General features: G+C 47.3%; 1 protein-coding gene across 3 annotated transcripts; it reads left to right on the top strand.

Annotated features, from left to right (window-relative positions):
* Window positions 1-3,794: 3,794 nt before the first annotated feature.
* Armcx4 (armadillo repeat containing X-linked 4) lies at window positions 3,795-13,850 on the top strand. Of its 3 annotated transcripts, XM_057759218.1 has the most exons (7): window positions 3,795-3,873; window positions 4,373-4,450; window positions 5,215-5,304; window positions 5,595-5,677; window positions 5,964-6,034; window positions 6,350-6,431; window positions 6,554-13,850. In XM_057759218.1, the coding sequence occupies exon 7, from the start codon at window positions 6,666-6,668 to the stop codon at window positions 13,563-13,565; it is 6,900 nt and encodes a 2,299-aa protein (XP_057615201.1). In that variant the 5' UTR covers window positions 3,795-3,873; window positions 4,373-4,450; window positions 5,215-5,304; window positions 5,595-5,677; window positions 5,964-6,034; window positions 6,350-6,431; window positions 6,554-6,665; the 3' UTR covers window positions 13,566-13,850. The 3 variants fall into 3 exon arrangements, with proteins under 3 accessions (XP_057615201.1, XP_057615200.1, XP_057615199.1); XM_057759217.1 differs by having other exon boundaries at window positions 5,215-5,292; window positions 6,350-13,850; XM_057759216.1 differs by having other exon boundaries at window positions 6,350-13,850.
* The last annotated feature ends 1,947 nt before the right edge of the window (window positions 13,851-15,797 follow it).

The raw sequence follows: 15,797 nt of genomic DNA, 5'->3' as shown, positions 1-15,797 counted from the left end.
TGACTGTAGGTAACAATAATGCTTGTACATTTCAAATAGCTAAAAGAGAAGACTTTAGCTACTTCTTTGATAAATGTTTGAGGAGGTGACTATATTAACCACCTATGCTTGGCATGGTGGTGTAGCCCTTTAGTCTCAGCGTTTGGGAGGCAGAGAAGGGCAGATATCTGAGTTTAATGCCAGCCAAAACTATATGATAAGACTTTGTCCCCAAAACGCATAATATTTGAGGGTTGTTCCAGACACCAACACTTGCTAGGAATCTCCACCAATTATAAGATAGTAAGAGATACATATATCAGTGGAACACAAAATCCAGCGAAACAGATCTGACCACAAATGAGGATTTCACATAGGATACATCATCTTTTAAAATTAGTTGGGGCAGCAATGGACTGCTTTTTGTGAGTGGTGCTGACGCTTGGGTGTGTATATATAGTGCCAGGAGCCACACAGGAGACAGTTTAAGTAGTTGATCATCAAATGTCTAACGTGCTGTAAAATTAAGATGATAGTGACAGAATGAGAGACTATATGTGCATCCTGTATACCAGCACAATAACTAATAGACAAAAATGTGCAAGTGCTACAGTCGATGAGAAAATGTAGGTGAACAGAGAAAAACATGAGTAACATTTTCAGACAGGAAGTGTAAATGATCAGCTAGCATATGAAGTGGTGGTCAGGACAATAGCTAATAAATGCAAATTAAGCTGGCTGTGGTAACACATGCCTGTAATTCCAGATCAGGAAGTTGAGGCCAAAGACTCATGAATTTGAGACTAGCTTGACCTACATAGTAAGAGCCTGTCTCAAAAAGTAGAAAGCAGAGTTAAGCATAGTGGTACAACCTAAAATTCCAACATTTGGAGGACTGAGGCAGGAGGACTGATATGAGTTTTTGACCAGCCTGGCCTACAGAGTGAGATCCTATCTCAAAAGGAATAAAGAAAGTAAATAAGGGAAAATTATTTACTTGTACTTATAAGAAATAAACAGTAAACAATAGAATTAGTTCCACTGTCCCCTCAGCATACGAGACTTGTCTTTAAAAAAAATCATCTACAATATAAAAATTTATCACAAGTTTCTTAATCTCTCCCCTATTGGTACTTTTCAAATGATTTCCTTATTTTTATTTTCATGAGAATTGATTGTTTTGCCTGCATCTATGTCTGTGTGAGGGAGTCAGATCCCCGGAACTGGGGTTACACACAGTTGGGAGCCCCCGTATGGGTGGCAATAGAACCCTAGAACCCTGACCTTCTGGAAGATCAGCCAGTGCTTTTTTTTTAACAGCCCTGGCTGTCCTGGAACTCTCTCTGTAGATCAGGCTGGTCTCAAACTCACAGAGATCCCACCTGCCTCTGCCTCCTGAGTGCTGAGATTAAAGGCGGGGGATACTATGCCTAGTACAGCCAGTGCTCTTAACTACTGAGCCGTCTCTCTAACTCATGATACTTTTAAATGTGTGTGTGTCTATGTGGGGGCATGCCATGTGTGTGCCCATGTCTTTGGAGGCCAGAAGAGGGCGGTGAGTCTTCTGGATGTGTGAGTCACATGATGTGGGTGTTGGAAACTGGATTCAGATCCTCTGGGAAAGCGGTAAGTGCTCTTAACTGCTGAGCCAACTCTCCATCCCATTGCATGCTTTGTATTTCTTTAATAATAGTACTGCAAGGAATATCATAGTTGGGTGTGACAGGATGTATCGATGTCATTCTGTAAGGATACACGTAACTAAATACCAGAGAATAGAATTACCACAGGAAAGAATTGTAGGCTGTTATATTTATCGTTTAATAGATTTTACCAAATTGCCCTCCATAAAAAGATCGAATTAGAATATCCACCTCCAACAGAGTATAGAAATTTCCATATTCACATAAAACATTCAATAGTATTATTGAATTTCTAAATTTTGACATCATAGCTGAAACACAGTAAGTCACAGTTGTTTTGATTCACATATTTTTAAAATCAAGCATCTTTATATATGTTTGTTAGATAGTTTCATCTTTTTATTTCTCCTCTGTGAACAAATCTGTTTCAGTCTTTGGCATTTTTTCTATTTTGGTTATTTTATTAATGATTTGTAAAGATATTTAAATTATACTCTTTTGCCACCCAATGCCTATGCTTCTTTTAAAACATGAACACAGATTTAAGTTTTTATGTTAATCAATCAATGAATTCTTTTCGTCGGTAGGGAAAGTAAATTTTGAGTTCTGAAAATCCATTAGTAATGTCTTCAGGCATTATGAGCTCTCTGGCTCACCTCTTGAAAGGGCTGCCTCCAAACAGGGGCCCCTCACCAGGGAGGGCCTCAAGCTGGGGTGTCGTATTTCAACATTCTAAGCAGGAGACTGCCTGGACATTTATATTTGGCGTATGATTCTCCGGTGGAAACAGGTGGGCGCCTGGGGACTTTCCTGCATATTTTGTTCCTTAGTTCTGGGTTTTGTGAGGGTGGCGTACTAAAGTTGTTTAGGAAGGCAGGGAGAAAAAGCCTCTCTTGGGAACTGCTTGGATTCCTGGACTTCGTTCTCCCGTTGGTGAGGGGGGAAAGAACGCTCACGGCCATGGTGTTCTAACAATATGCAGTCATCCGCAATCCGCAGACCTTCATGCTCTGGAGATTGCTGAATGATCGCCACCAACACGGTGACAGACAGAACAGAAATGGCAGAACCTGGGGAGACCTCACCAGTGCCACGATAGAATAAAAATTCCACCTGTTAAGCCTCCTGTCTATCTATGTGATAGCAGTTGCTCCTTTTGTGGGTGTGGTGAGGCTGATGTAAAAATCAAAAAAAAAAAAAAAAAAAAAAAAAGCCCATTAAGGGCTACAAAACAGGTTAACCTTTGACATTAGTCACTAGTATGTAAGGAAGGCACTGACTTCAACCGAGTTTGGTCTTTTTTAATTATGCAGGGTCCTCCGTGAAGAAGTACTCAAGTGCCTGATAGGCAAAGGTAAGTACAGCCAAAATTTCAAAAGCTTTCAATTATTTCTGTAAAAACATCAAGTCTTGAAAGCCATCCATCTTTTTCAAGATTAATTTGCCGATTGCAATGAAAAACGAGCTGGCTTTGTTTAGGAAAAAATTGTATTTAAAATGTCAGTAATCGCATCTGTTTCAAAGCTCCGAAGTCGTTTATAGCAACCAGGAAACATTTTTTTAAAGTGTCATAAAATTGTGTAAACGGATGAGTCTTTAAAATTTTTACTACCTGAATATTTTCATGGCAAATGAAAATGTCCTTACTGTATTTTCCCATCACGGGGAGAAAATGATGTTAGCAGAAAAAGGAATACAGACAAAGAAAGTGAAGGCTTTGGTTGCACGGTTTTCCTGTCTCTAGGCGATTTGGTGGTGGGGTTGTTACTAAGGGAGCGCAGGTTGTATAGAGAGAGGGTGGGGAGCGTTGGCATTGTATCCTGAGAGGAAAAGAAAGGATTCCTCAAAGATGCAGAAAAGGCTACAGCCAAGGTCTGAGAGTGGGTGGGGGTACAGACCCTTCCTAGTAACCAGGGACCGGTAAACTCCAACCGCTAGATGGTGATGACACTTGTGGGCGCTCAGATTGGAGAGCGCGGAGATGAGTGACAGGGCGGGGCGCGCTGGGGCTCCGCGCTTGGACCCGAGGAGGGGGGGGGTGCTTGTGCGAGCTGAAGGGGGTCCTGTTGACTGCCTTCCGACCAGTGGGGGGTTGTGGGGAGGAGGGCGAGCGATGACGTGCGGCCCTCACGTGACCTGGAGCTGCAGAGCGACGCAGCCTTGGGTGCAGTCGTCACTCGCGTCTGGCTACCAGCTCCCCGCTGCCCTGCGCGCGGCGGGCTGGCATCGGGCCCAGGGGCGAGCTGATCAGGTAAGGGCCCCGGGGCCGCTGCGCCACAGCCCTGCTAGCCGCAGCCTCCGGATTTGGCGGCGCGCGGAGATGGACTGAGGAGGGGGGTGTCCATGCTGGATCAAGTTCAAGGAGCCCCCCCCCATTCTCCCGCGTCCCCCAGCCCCTGGCTGAATCTGCGCAAGGGAACCCTGTGCTTTGACAGGGCCGCTGGTGGGGAGAGTCTCTAGAGGGAAATACAGAGGGAGATGTCCATCCTCTTTAATTAACTCCATCAATGGGCGTCCGCACATGTCCGCGGGCTTCCTGCTCCTTTCAGAGGAGGGACGCGCGCCACCGTGGCATTTGCTGAGAAAATGGTGGGCCTTAGTGCCTGGACGGCGGGCTCGGTAGGGGTGGTGTCTCAGAACGAGGGGAGGGACCTTTGACAACCGGATTCCAAAAAGGAGGCTGTTGGGATGCGTGGCCTTGGTGCTGGCCTAAGCACTCAGTGCCTTTACTCTTTCCTTTTGGACAATAGTTCGGTGTGGCACTGTTTGTGGTTGAGGCGAGGGAAAAGCGGAGACGGAGACAAGAGAACTGCACAGAATCAATGGAGGTTAGTGTGAGCACCAATACTGAACCATTGAAGTTCTGTATGGATTCTATGCAGCCACGTAGGCACTATTATATTTGTGTGTGCGCATATATATGTATTTGAATATATTTTATTTATATGCGATTAGGATGTGGGGTGGGGCTAGCCTGAGAACTTTACCTAAGCTTTGTTTCCTTATCGGGCTTCAGGCTTTTCACTTCAATTCTATGGTGAATACCAATAAGGACAAAACTGTATTATAGATTATTTTGATTTGTGTCTGATAATATTGAAAAATGGAAATTATTGTGTAAAATGATGTTACTATTGTTTGATATAGCCTTTGGGGGATGGGATAATGATTTTGCAGAAGCAAAAGCCCTCCTCCACACCTTGTATCTTGTGCTGAGACTCCTAGGGATGGCTTTCAGGGAAGCAGATGGCAGGCTATGATTGAAGAATCACGGGATCTGGGGCCTCCATCTCTTCCGTCATCCTCCAATTTCCAGATAGTCATGCCTACCTGGCCATCTTGATAAAGGAAATGGTGGACTTTTTAGGAAAGATCTAGAATCCTACAGGTGGTTTAAAAATAATTTTTCTCGTTTCCCCCTTTTCCTTTTCCTTTCTCCCTCTCTGTGCTATTTATTTCAGTGTAGATGAAGCCCTAGGTTATGCCTGAGTCTCTAAATGCTGAAAGACAGGACCGGGGACACAGATGTTTCATGCTAGGCTATCAAAAGCACTAAGCACTCACCCTCTCCCTTTTCTTTGTCTGTTCCCAGGGCTTTTCATGTTTGAAGTAGGGCTTTTTATTCCTGAAAGCAAAGGAAAGAGGGGGAGACGGTTTTGGAACTATGGAGGTTGGTATGAAGGTGGGTAGTGGCTGGGGATGACAAAAGAGGGTGGGCTGAGCTTGAAAGGGCTTCAGTGGCTGGCACTTCTGCCTTGTCTCTACATGGCTGCTTTCCACAATGCTGCAATACAACCTGTTATTTGCAGTAAAGAAAACGGTGGGAATATTTGAGGGAGGGCGGACTGGGCTTTGACAAAGAAGGCTGGAGATGGGATGGCGATGCAGACATTGGAGCTAAGAATTAGGGTGCTTGTCTATTCTGCTAAGGACACAATCTCCATCATCTCCTGCTTATCTACTTGCCTATAGATCCCCCTGCATGTCTGCTTCGGAGTCTGAGATCATTGGAAGCAAGGAAGCAAAGAAGAAATTCTTTCTGATCACTATAACTGGTAAGAGGGTGGGAATTGTCTAGGTCTGCCTCGGATGTGTGTTAGTGGAGACCAGTGTGCATTCCACAGGCGACAAGCTGGAGGAGCTTTTTCTTCTTTTTCACAGCCATCTTTCTCACCATTGCTGCTATTTACCCCAAACCCTTACCTTGATTGTGGTATATGGCAAAGAGTCTGATAGCACCCAAGGACATTGGGTGAACTGAGGGAGTAAATTGCTAAGAATATGCTGCTCCATGAAAAACAAACTCCTCTAGCTCTCTCCCTTTGTCTGCCCTTTCTCTAGGTCTAAAGGTATGCTTTAAGGTGTTTCACCAAGCGAAAGGATAGAAGAGGGAACGTCCTCATTCATTCCAGGTTCGTATGAGTGGGAACGAGTCATAATGGCAACCAGAATAGATCCCTTAAAACTCTAGTTCTGGGAGTTTCTGTTCTTCATCCATTCATCATCGGCCCTTCTGCTGTCCTTGACACAATTTATTTTGCATATGAAAATAGCTGGGCACTGGGGAGGGTAAGAGAAATGAAATAAGTGATAAAAAGTTGGTTGATCTTCTTCTTCTCCCAATAAGTACATTGTTTCTATGCTTTCCTGTTCCTGTTTGTATCTATCTGTATAATGCCGTAGAGTTAGAAGAGACGGTTAAATTCATTTCCTTCTTCCACTTCTAGGTCTACTTCCGGTGGCAGCTCTACTGGCCTTTAAGAGGTTAAGAACCATTGCCCAGACACACCACCCCCTTTCCTAGCCTGAGTAAGCCCTCTTACACATTGCTCTTGCCTTAGCAGGAGTGATTACATGGGCCGCGTTATAGACGTGGGCTGGGCAACTGCAGGACTAGTGATCTGGGCTGGAACCTGTTACTGCATTTACAGATTAACCAAGGGAAGAACTCAGAGTGTGAGCAGATTTTCCAGAAATGGGTCCAGAATCGAGACGGAGAGTGTGGCTAGGGTACAGAACCAGACCTTGGCCACAGATGAAGCCATGGCTGGAACAGAAACTGAGACTAGAGCCATGACTGTACCAGGAACTGGAGAAGGAGGTGAGCCTGTGGCTGAAGTAGACACCGAGATCCCTATTCTAGTTAGTCCTGATACCAACTGTCAGGCCATGACGATGCTTGAGGAAGAGATAGAGACTCCCTCTGGGACTAGTTCCTTGGTGGAAGCAATGGTCATGACAGAGGCAGTGACTTTCACTGAAGTCACAGTCCAAGCCAAGGAGGTGACCATGAAAGAGGCAGTCACACAAACTGATGCTGAGCCTGAGGAAGTAGGCAAGAAAGAGGCAGTGACTCAGACCAAAGCTAACACTTGGGCAATGGCTGACAGGGCAGAGGTCAAGAAAGAAGCAATGACCCAGACCAAAGCAGAAGCTTGTACATTCACTGAAAAAGAAACAGAGATTAACAGAGTAACAGTGACGCAGAGTGAGGTCTTGGCAGTGACCAAGGAAGTAGTCAAGATTGGAACCATGAATGAGACTGGAATCGTGGCAGAAGCCACGATAAGAGCACTGGAAGAGCCTGTGAGCGTGACTAGGACTGACTCTGAGGCTAGACTTGATGCCACAGTTGACAATGATGGACATCTCCATGATATGCCCCTCATCGTGACTGGAGTGAACGGGAAGTCCTTTGCGCAGCCTCAGACTGTGGCCATAATCCAAAACGATGACATGATGGTTGATGAGGCTGATGACAAGGGGAATCTTCAAGCCACATCTAAGGCAGGCTCTGAGGTAGATACAAAGGCTTCTTCTCAGCCTCATGTTGTTGCTAACATTCTGGCTGAATCCACGCCAGGGGCAAGGGATGAGGCTTGCGATAATCCAAATGACATTTGTGAAGTGGAGGCAGATGTGAGCGCCTGCATAATACAGCCTGAGACTGTGGCCACAATACAGGCTGAGGCAACACCTGGTGCCGTGATTGATGGCGGAGAAGATGCCAGTGTTGTATTTAAGACAGTGACTGGTGCAGACATAACTGATACAGATCCTCCAGCTATAACCAGTGATCAGACTGAAGCCATGCCTGATGCCAAGGTTAAGGGCAAAGGTAATACCAATGCCACAGCTAAAGCAGGGGCCAAGGCAAACACAAAAAACAACTTGCAGACTGATGCCTTGCCTGATTCCGGGGATAAAACCAGAAGTGATACCAATGACGTGACCAAGGCAGAGACTAGTATAGATGTGGCTTTTTGTACTCAGCCCGAGCCTGTGGCCAATGTTCAGGGTGATGACTTGCCTGATGACAAAACCAAGGCTAAAGACAATGCCAATACCGTACCTAAGGAAGGAGCTCAGACTGTGGCCCAGAACCAGGGTGAAGCCTTACCTAATACTAAAGGTAAGGCTAGAGGCAAAGCCAAAGCCAAGTGTAAAGCGGGAGCTGCGACGGACGTGAAAACCTGTGCACAGCCTCAAGCTGGGACCAAAACCCAAGCCGAGGCCTCGTCTGATTCCAAGGTTGATAGCAAAAGTGACTCGAATACCGTTTCTAAAGCAGGGGCGAAGGCAGACCAGAAAGCATGTGGTCAGCCGCAGCCTGTGGTCACTTGCCAGAATGAGGCCTTGCCTGGTACTAAGAATAAGGCCAAGGGCAATCCAAACCTTACGCCTAAGGCAGAGCCTGGGACAGCTACAGCAGGCTCTACCCAGACTAATGTGACCAGTTCCCAGGGTGAAACCGCACCTGGTGCCAAGAATAAGGTCAAGGGTAATCGTAATTCTGTGCCTAAAGCAGGGGCTGGGCCAGATGCTACGGGTTCTGCCCAGTCCCAGACTGCAGCCAATTCCCACAGTGAGGCCTTACCTGGTGCCAAGAATAAGGTTAAGAGCAATCCCAATGTTGTGCCTAAGGCAGAGGCTGGGGCGGGTGCCTGTCCCCAGTCTGTGGCCATTTCCCAGGGTAGTGCCTTGACCGGTACCAAGACTAAGGTCAAGGGGCATTCTAGTGCTGTATCTAAACCAGATGCTGGGGCAGGTACAGCGGGCTCTGTCCAGGCCAAGGCTGTGGCCAATTCCCAGGGCGAGACCTTACCTGGTTCCAAGAGTAAGGCTAAGGGTAATTCTAATGCCGTGCCTAAGACAGAAGCTGGGGCAACTACAACGGACTCTGTTCAACCCCAGGCTGAGGCCTTGCTTGGTGCCAAAAATAGGGGCAAAGGCAATTCCAATTCTGTGCCTAAGGCAGATTCTGGGGCAAGTACAATACTGGCTTTGGCTTCTTCCCAGGCTGAGGCCTTGCTTGGTGCCAGAAATAAGGCCAGGAGTAATTCCAACATGGTGCCTAAAGCAGAGGCTGGGTTGGGTGCAAGGGGCTCTGCCCAGTCCCAGGTTGTGGTCAGTTCCCAGAATGAACCTTTGCTGGGTGCCAGGAATAAGATTAGGTCCAATGCTAGTACTAAATCAGGAGCCAAAACAGGGACGAGGAGCTCTGCTCAGCCCCAGGCTGTGGTCAGTTCCCAGAACGCAGCCCTGCTTGGAGCTAGGAATAAGGGTGTGTCCAGTTTGCAGGTAGCAGCCCCTGTAGACAATAAGATTTATGCGAGGCCGGTCGCAGGTGCTGTGCCTACTGCAGAAATGGTGAGCGTGGTAGCTGCTCAGCCTAACATGCACGATTATTACTGGAATGGGATTGGTGTCGAGGACTGGATTGCTGCTGAGCGGTGGATCAAATTTAGATTTGAGACCATAGATGGAGACTGGGAGAATAGTGTGTCCTGGACCGAGGAGGAGAATGCAGCCAGTGTTGGACCCTGGACTGGGGCTAATGATAAGTCTGGTGTTGTTAGTTCCTGGGCCGTGGCTTGTGATGAGACGAGCATCAAGTCCTGGACTGGGGCTAGGCCTGAGAACGAGGTTGCTCTTGGGTCCTGGGTAAGTGCTGGTGACCAGGCCAGTGGAGGTCTCTGGGCAGGAGCTCAGGTTAATGAGGGGGCCTGGGTTGGGGACAAGGTCAGTGGAGGTTCCTGGACTGGGGTCGAGAACCAGATCAGTGCAGGTTCTTGGGTTGTCTCTGGAAACCAGGCCATTGCAGGGCCTTGGGCTGTGAGTCAGGTCACTGATGGGTCATGGCCTGCAGTCCAGGCCAGTGGAGTGTCGTGGATTTTGGACCAGGCTACTGGGACCTGGACTGTGGCTGATAACCAGGCTGCTGGAGTGTCTTGGGCTGGAGCTGGCAACATAGTTAGTATTGGATACTGGACTGGGGCTGTAGACCAGACCAATGCGGTGGCCTGGACAGGGACTGTTGATCAGGCTGGTGGTGAGGCCAAGCCAAGATTTGAAGATCAGGCCAGTGAAAAGGCGACCTGGGCTGGAGCTGTTGCCCAGCCCAGTGGAGAGTCCAGGTTGGGACCCGAGGATCAGTCCAGTGGAAGGTCTTGGGCTGAGACCACAGACCAAGCCAGTGCAGCATCCAGGCTTGGGACCGTAGATCCATCTGCTGGTGCAGTCTGGCCTGGCACTGGGGACCAGGCTGGTGGCGTATCTACATCAGGGGCTGCAGACCAGTCTAGTGGGTCTTGGGCTGGCGCTAGGAATCAGTCCTGGACTGGGACTGGTGATCAGTCTGATGGTGGATCCAAACCTGGTTTTGAGAACCAGACTGGTGGTGGAGGGTCTTGGACTGGCACTATTGGCCAGGCCACTGGAGGGTCCAAGTCAGTGCCTGAGGATCAGTCTGCTGGAAGATCATGGGCAAATTCTGGAGACCAACTCAGTGGAGGGTTCCTGGTTGGGCCTTTGGACCAGGCCAATGCAGAATCTCAGCCTGGGTCTGGAGAACTGACTGCTGGTGGAGTAGATCAGTCCAGTGGAGGAGGATGCTGGGTAGGCTCCGGGGACCAGTCTGGTGGAGAATCTAGGATGGGGTCCAGGGACCAGTCCAATGCAGAGTCTTGGCCTGGCCCTGGAGATCAGACCGGTGGATGGTACTGCACTTACACTTCGAGTCAGACCATTGGAGGAGGCTCCTGGAGTGGGGCCAGTGGTCAGGATGTTGGAGGGTCGAAGCCAGTGCAGGTGAACCAGTCTAGTAGCGGGTCCTGGCTTGGCACTGGGACTCAGGTCAGTGGTGTGTCGTGGACTGGTGATCAGGTTGGTGGCTGTTCCAAACCTGGATTTGAGGATCAGACCATGGGAGGAGGATTCTGGACTGGTGCTGGAGAGCAGACCACTGCAGGGTCCAGGCCAGCTGTGTCTGAGGATCAGTCTAGTGGAGGAGTTTCCTGGGGTGGAGCTGGTGGTCATGTCGTTGGAGGGTCCTGGGTTGGGTCTGTGGATCAGACTAAATCTGGATTTGAAGATCAAGCATGTGGAGGAAGCTCTTGGCCTGGTGCTGGGAACCAGACTAGTGGAGAATCTTGGCCTGGATCTAAGTCTAGTAATGAAGCCAGTGGAGGATCTAGGTTAGATACTCAAGACCAGGCCAGTGGGAGATTCCTTGTCAGTGCTGAGGTGGAGGCCAATGAAGGATTTTGGTTTGGGCCTGGGAGTGAGGCCTTTATAGGGTCTTGGTGCTGGACAGAGGAGGCTACTATTTTGCCTGTAGCTGGTTTTAAAGATGAGACCAGTGACTCCACCACGTCAGGGACTAGGGAAGAAAGCATCATTGGTTCTGGGTTGACGGATGAAAAGAAGCCAAGTACCGAGTCCTGGACCAGATCTGAGGAGACAGCTTTGACAGGCGCATGTGTTGGAGGTGAGGCTGCCACCGTGACTGGAGCTGAGGCTGATGTTGACACAGAGGCCAAGGTTGGAACTGAGGCTGGAGCTGGGCCTGAGGCTGGAGCGGAGACAGAGCCTGCGGCAGTGGTGGGAGTGGAGACTAAGGCAGAGGCTGGGGCAGCAGCTGTGGCTGCACCTGAGTCTGAGACTGGTGCTGAGGCTGCTCCTAGAGTTGAGGCAGGTGCTGGGTCAGAAGCTGGAACGGGGTTTTGGTCCTGGGATGGAGATGCAGCCACTAAAGGGTCTAGGCTTGGGGCTGAGGCAGAGGCTGGAGTTGGGGGAGGGACTGAGGCCGAAGCTGGGACAGAGAATGGCATGGGATTTTGGTTCTGGGATGGAGATGCAGCTACTAAAGGATCTAAGCTTGGAGTTCAGGCAGAAGCTGAGGTTGGAATTGGGACAGGAGCAGGGGCAGGGACAGGGGCAGGGGTAGGGACAGGGGGAGGGGCAGGGGGAGGGGCAGGAGCAGGGGCAGAGGCCGAAGCTGTGACTGAGACCAGCATGGGATTTTGGTTCTGGGATGGGAATGCAGCCTCTAAAGGATCTAGGCTTGGGGCTGAGGCTGAGGCTGGAGTTGGAGCAGGGACTGAGGCTGTGTCTGAATCTGTGGCTGAGACCAGCATGGAATTTTGGTCCTGGGATGGAGATGCAGCCTCTAAAGGGTCTAGACTTGGGACTGAGGCTGGGGCTGGAGTCGTGGCCGAGACAGGGGCTGAGACCAGAATGGGGTTTTGGTTTTGGAATGAAGACTCAACCACCAAAGGGTCGAAGCTTGAGACTGAGGCTGGGGCTGGAGTTGTTGCAGAGGGTGGGACTGAAACCAGAATGGAACTTTGGTCCTGGGAAGGAGATGCAGCCTCTAAAGGGTCTAGGCTTGGGACAGAGGTAGAGGCTGGCTTAGGGTCTTGGACTTTTTCTACGAATGTAAATGATGATGATGATGAAGAGGAGGAGCTAAGTAGAGAATCCAGCCCTGGTATTGAAGAGATCAGTCTAAGAAACTTGTTTGGGGCTGACAATGAGGACAGTAATGACCTCAAATCTACAAATGAAAACGATGCCAATTCTGAATCTGGGACTGGGGATAAGGCCAGCACTGCTGATGGAGTTGACATACGGTCTTGGTTCTGTACTGGTAATGAAAACAGATGTGACGGTGATGAATCTACATCTCAGGTGAAAGCCAAAAGGTCAGCTGAACCAAGCGACTTTTATCCATCCATGGTCCCTGGGGCAGGAATGGGTGTATGGGATGGAACCCTAGTTTGTTCAGAAAGCAAGCTATTACACCAAAGCAGCTTTCCCGGTGAAGATGGCTTCAGAAAGCAAGCCGGTGCCGGAGAAAGGGTGCATTCCTGCAACTGCCGCTGTAGACGGGATGCTAATCTGGACCCGGAAGATCTTGAAAGACTCATTTGCATGATTGAAATGACTGAAGATCCTTCTGTTCATGAAATAGCCACGAATGCATTGTATAATAGTGCTGATTATCCTTATCCCCAGGAAATTGATCGGAATATAGGTGGAATTTCAGTTATCCAAAGCTTACTGAGTAATCCCCACCCTACTGTCCGGCAAAAGGCTTTAAATGCTTTGAATAACATCTCAGTTGCTGCTGAAAACCACAGAACGGTTAAGACATATTTAAGTCAAGTATGTGAAGATACTGTTACCTATCCCTTAAATTCAAATGTGCAAGTAGCTGGACTAAGACTGATAAAACACCTGACTATTACTAGTGAATATCAGCATATGGTTACCAATTATATTTCAGAATTTCTCCGTTTGTTGGCTATGGGAAGTGGAGAAACTAAAGACCATGTTTTGGGAATGCTTGTGAATTTCTCTAAAAATCCATCCATGACAAAAGACTTGCTCATTGCCAATGCACCAACAGCACTGATTAACATTTTTAGCAAGAAGGAGACAAAAGAGAATATTCTTAATGCTCTTTTACTTTTTGAAAATATAAATCGTCATTTTAAAAAAAGAGCAAAAACTTATCCCCAAGACAGGTTCAGTAAAAGTTCCCTTTATTTCCTCTTTCAACGACCTAAAGCCTGTGCCAAGAAACTTAGGGCCTTAGCAGCAGATTGTAGTGACCCAGAGGTGAAAGAAAGAGTTGAGGTGTTAATAAATAAACTCTGATTGGCTGTCTGTTCCCCTTAAAGTTTGAGTAACATTTTAATTTTATACCCTGGACATGCTGTACATTGTAAATTGCATTAGAACTTTGAAACTAAATGTTGCCTATGAGAGTCTATAGCTGGACAATTTTATGAACACCAAATGAATTCAAGCTTGTTCTGGAAATACATATGTCAATTTTTATCTTGTCTGGATTGAGATATTTTTAGTATGCTTCATGAGCAGAAACCAAACTGATTCTTCATAAGTAAGGTAATCTTCGGTCCTTTGTGTGGACTTATGTTTATACATTTGAGACTTTATTTTTATGTCATCAATAAAGTTGTGTGTTTTAAGAAGCAAAAAAGAGCTATTGTCTTCATTCTTGGGTTTATGGTCTGTTTAGAAAGATAAGGTTACACGGAAGTAAAACCGGGAGTCTTCCGGCCCCAGACAGCTGCTTCCCATGAAGTTTCCCAGCAGAAACTGCTGCACGATGCATCGGTGCTCAGGGAATGCTTTATGGAAAAGGGTTTTTTTTTTTTTTAAGCAAGCTGTGCTTGAAGAATACACCACGGAAGGTCAAAAAGGTCATCTGAGGAGGGAGAATTGGCGGAAGAAAGGCGAGGAAGTGGGACAGCCAGCTCGGGATAACCTGGGTAGAATGATGCAGGAAGGCCACGAGAGGAGGTAAACTGGTGAAGACGTTAGCATGAATTCTTTATGGAGCACCTCTGATTGCTAAAGTGTCTGAACGTTATATTTATCCCTGAAAACAGCAAGGACTTTCATGATCAGAGGATGAAAGAAAAATAATGTGGTCGATTTGTGTTCAGGATGAGTCCAAGTTGGCTTGAGGATGGGACTGGTGACGAGAAATAGGGAAACAAGCTAGGGAGTTACCGTCATCGGGGAAGCATGAGACGATAACCATCTGAAATGCCATTAGTTCCTGTGGCGATGGTAAGGACAGAACATAAGTGAGACTTCTCTTCTGTGACTTACTATGTAGACAAGGCTGCCCTTGAACTCCTGGTAATCCTTGAGCCTCAGTTTTACAAGCATTGGGAATGTAGGCCTGAGTCACTCACTGTGCCTGGGGTCAGAATGCCTTGTACCAAGTAAGTGTTACAGCTTTTTCTGGGGACATATAAAGATCAGTTTTATTTCAGGGTTGTGGAGTCCACGGAAGCACGCACTCTTTCGTGGCCAATTTTGGTGTCTATATACGTGCACAAGAAAATTGTTTTTGAATTAATAAGTTAAAAAATAGTTGAAAGAAAAAATAAATTTCAGTTCTTACACCAGGATTTCTTTAGTAAGGTTGGTTGGAGTTGATTTTCACTCTTGATGTTGGGATCCAGAGGGAGGAGATGCAGCTTTCTTCCACTCCACAGTACTGCCAAGGGCATCTATATATGTGTGTGAGCATTCAGACTGTGTGGCTGGCTGCATATAGCATACGCTCCTGAGCATTTCGGTCCTTATCTACTGCCTTAGTTTCCTTGTATTCAAAAGAAAATGAGGAAAAGGAAATTAGTAGGGGGAAATAGCTTTTAAAAAACAGTTTTGTTTAGTTTGAGGGTGGAGGATGTATGTGGGATTCTTGCAGTTTATAGAAAACTGAATTACCTTTAAGTATGTGTGTGTGTGTGTGTGTGTGTGTGTGTGTTGGGGGAAGGAGCTTGCCATGGTGCATATGCAGAGGTCACTTGTAGGAGTTAGTTCTTTCCTTCCACCGTGTGAGCTCTGGGGATTGAATTCAGGTTGTCAGGCTTGGCAGCAAGTGCCTTTACCCACTGAGCCATCTCACCAACCCTGTGTATGCCAGTTCACCCAATAATTCTATTTGTAGAAATCTATCTTTAGGAGCAAATAAAATAATAGACTTCTAGTAAGTTGTGCATCTTCAAACTGTTTTGAAGGGTGAAAAAGTATAGGGTTATTTCAAATAGACATCTGCATTTAGGGCAGAGAACTCTGTTTGTAATCCTCAGTAGGAAAACAGATTGTAAAAGCATATATGCTTTTCATGAAGAAAAAAAGTGTGCATTTGAATTATCCCGAAGGGACTGGGGAGATTGACTCAGTGATGGGCTTTTGGTGCAATCATGGGGACCTACCTGAGTTTGGATCTCCAGTACTCACACAAAAAGCTAAACTGGCACATCTTTCCTGTAATCCCTGTACTGCAGACTCAGGAACAAGATGATCCCTGGGGCTTGCTGCTCAGCCAATCTAGACAATCGGCGG

Source organism: Chionomys nivalis, chromosome X, assembly GCF_950005125.1.
Source record: "Chionomys nivalis chromosome X, mChiNiv1.1, whole genome shotgun sequence".
Classification (NCBI taxonomy): Eukaryota; Metazoa; Chordata; class Mammalia; order Rodentia; family Cricetidae; genus Chionomys; species Chionomys nivalis.
This window is presented reverse-complemented; position numbering and strand designations above follow the sequence as displayed.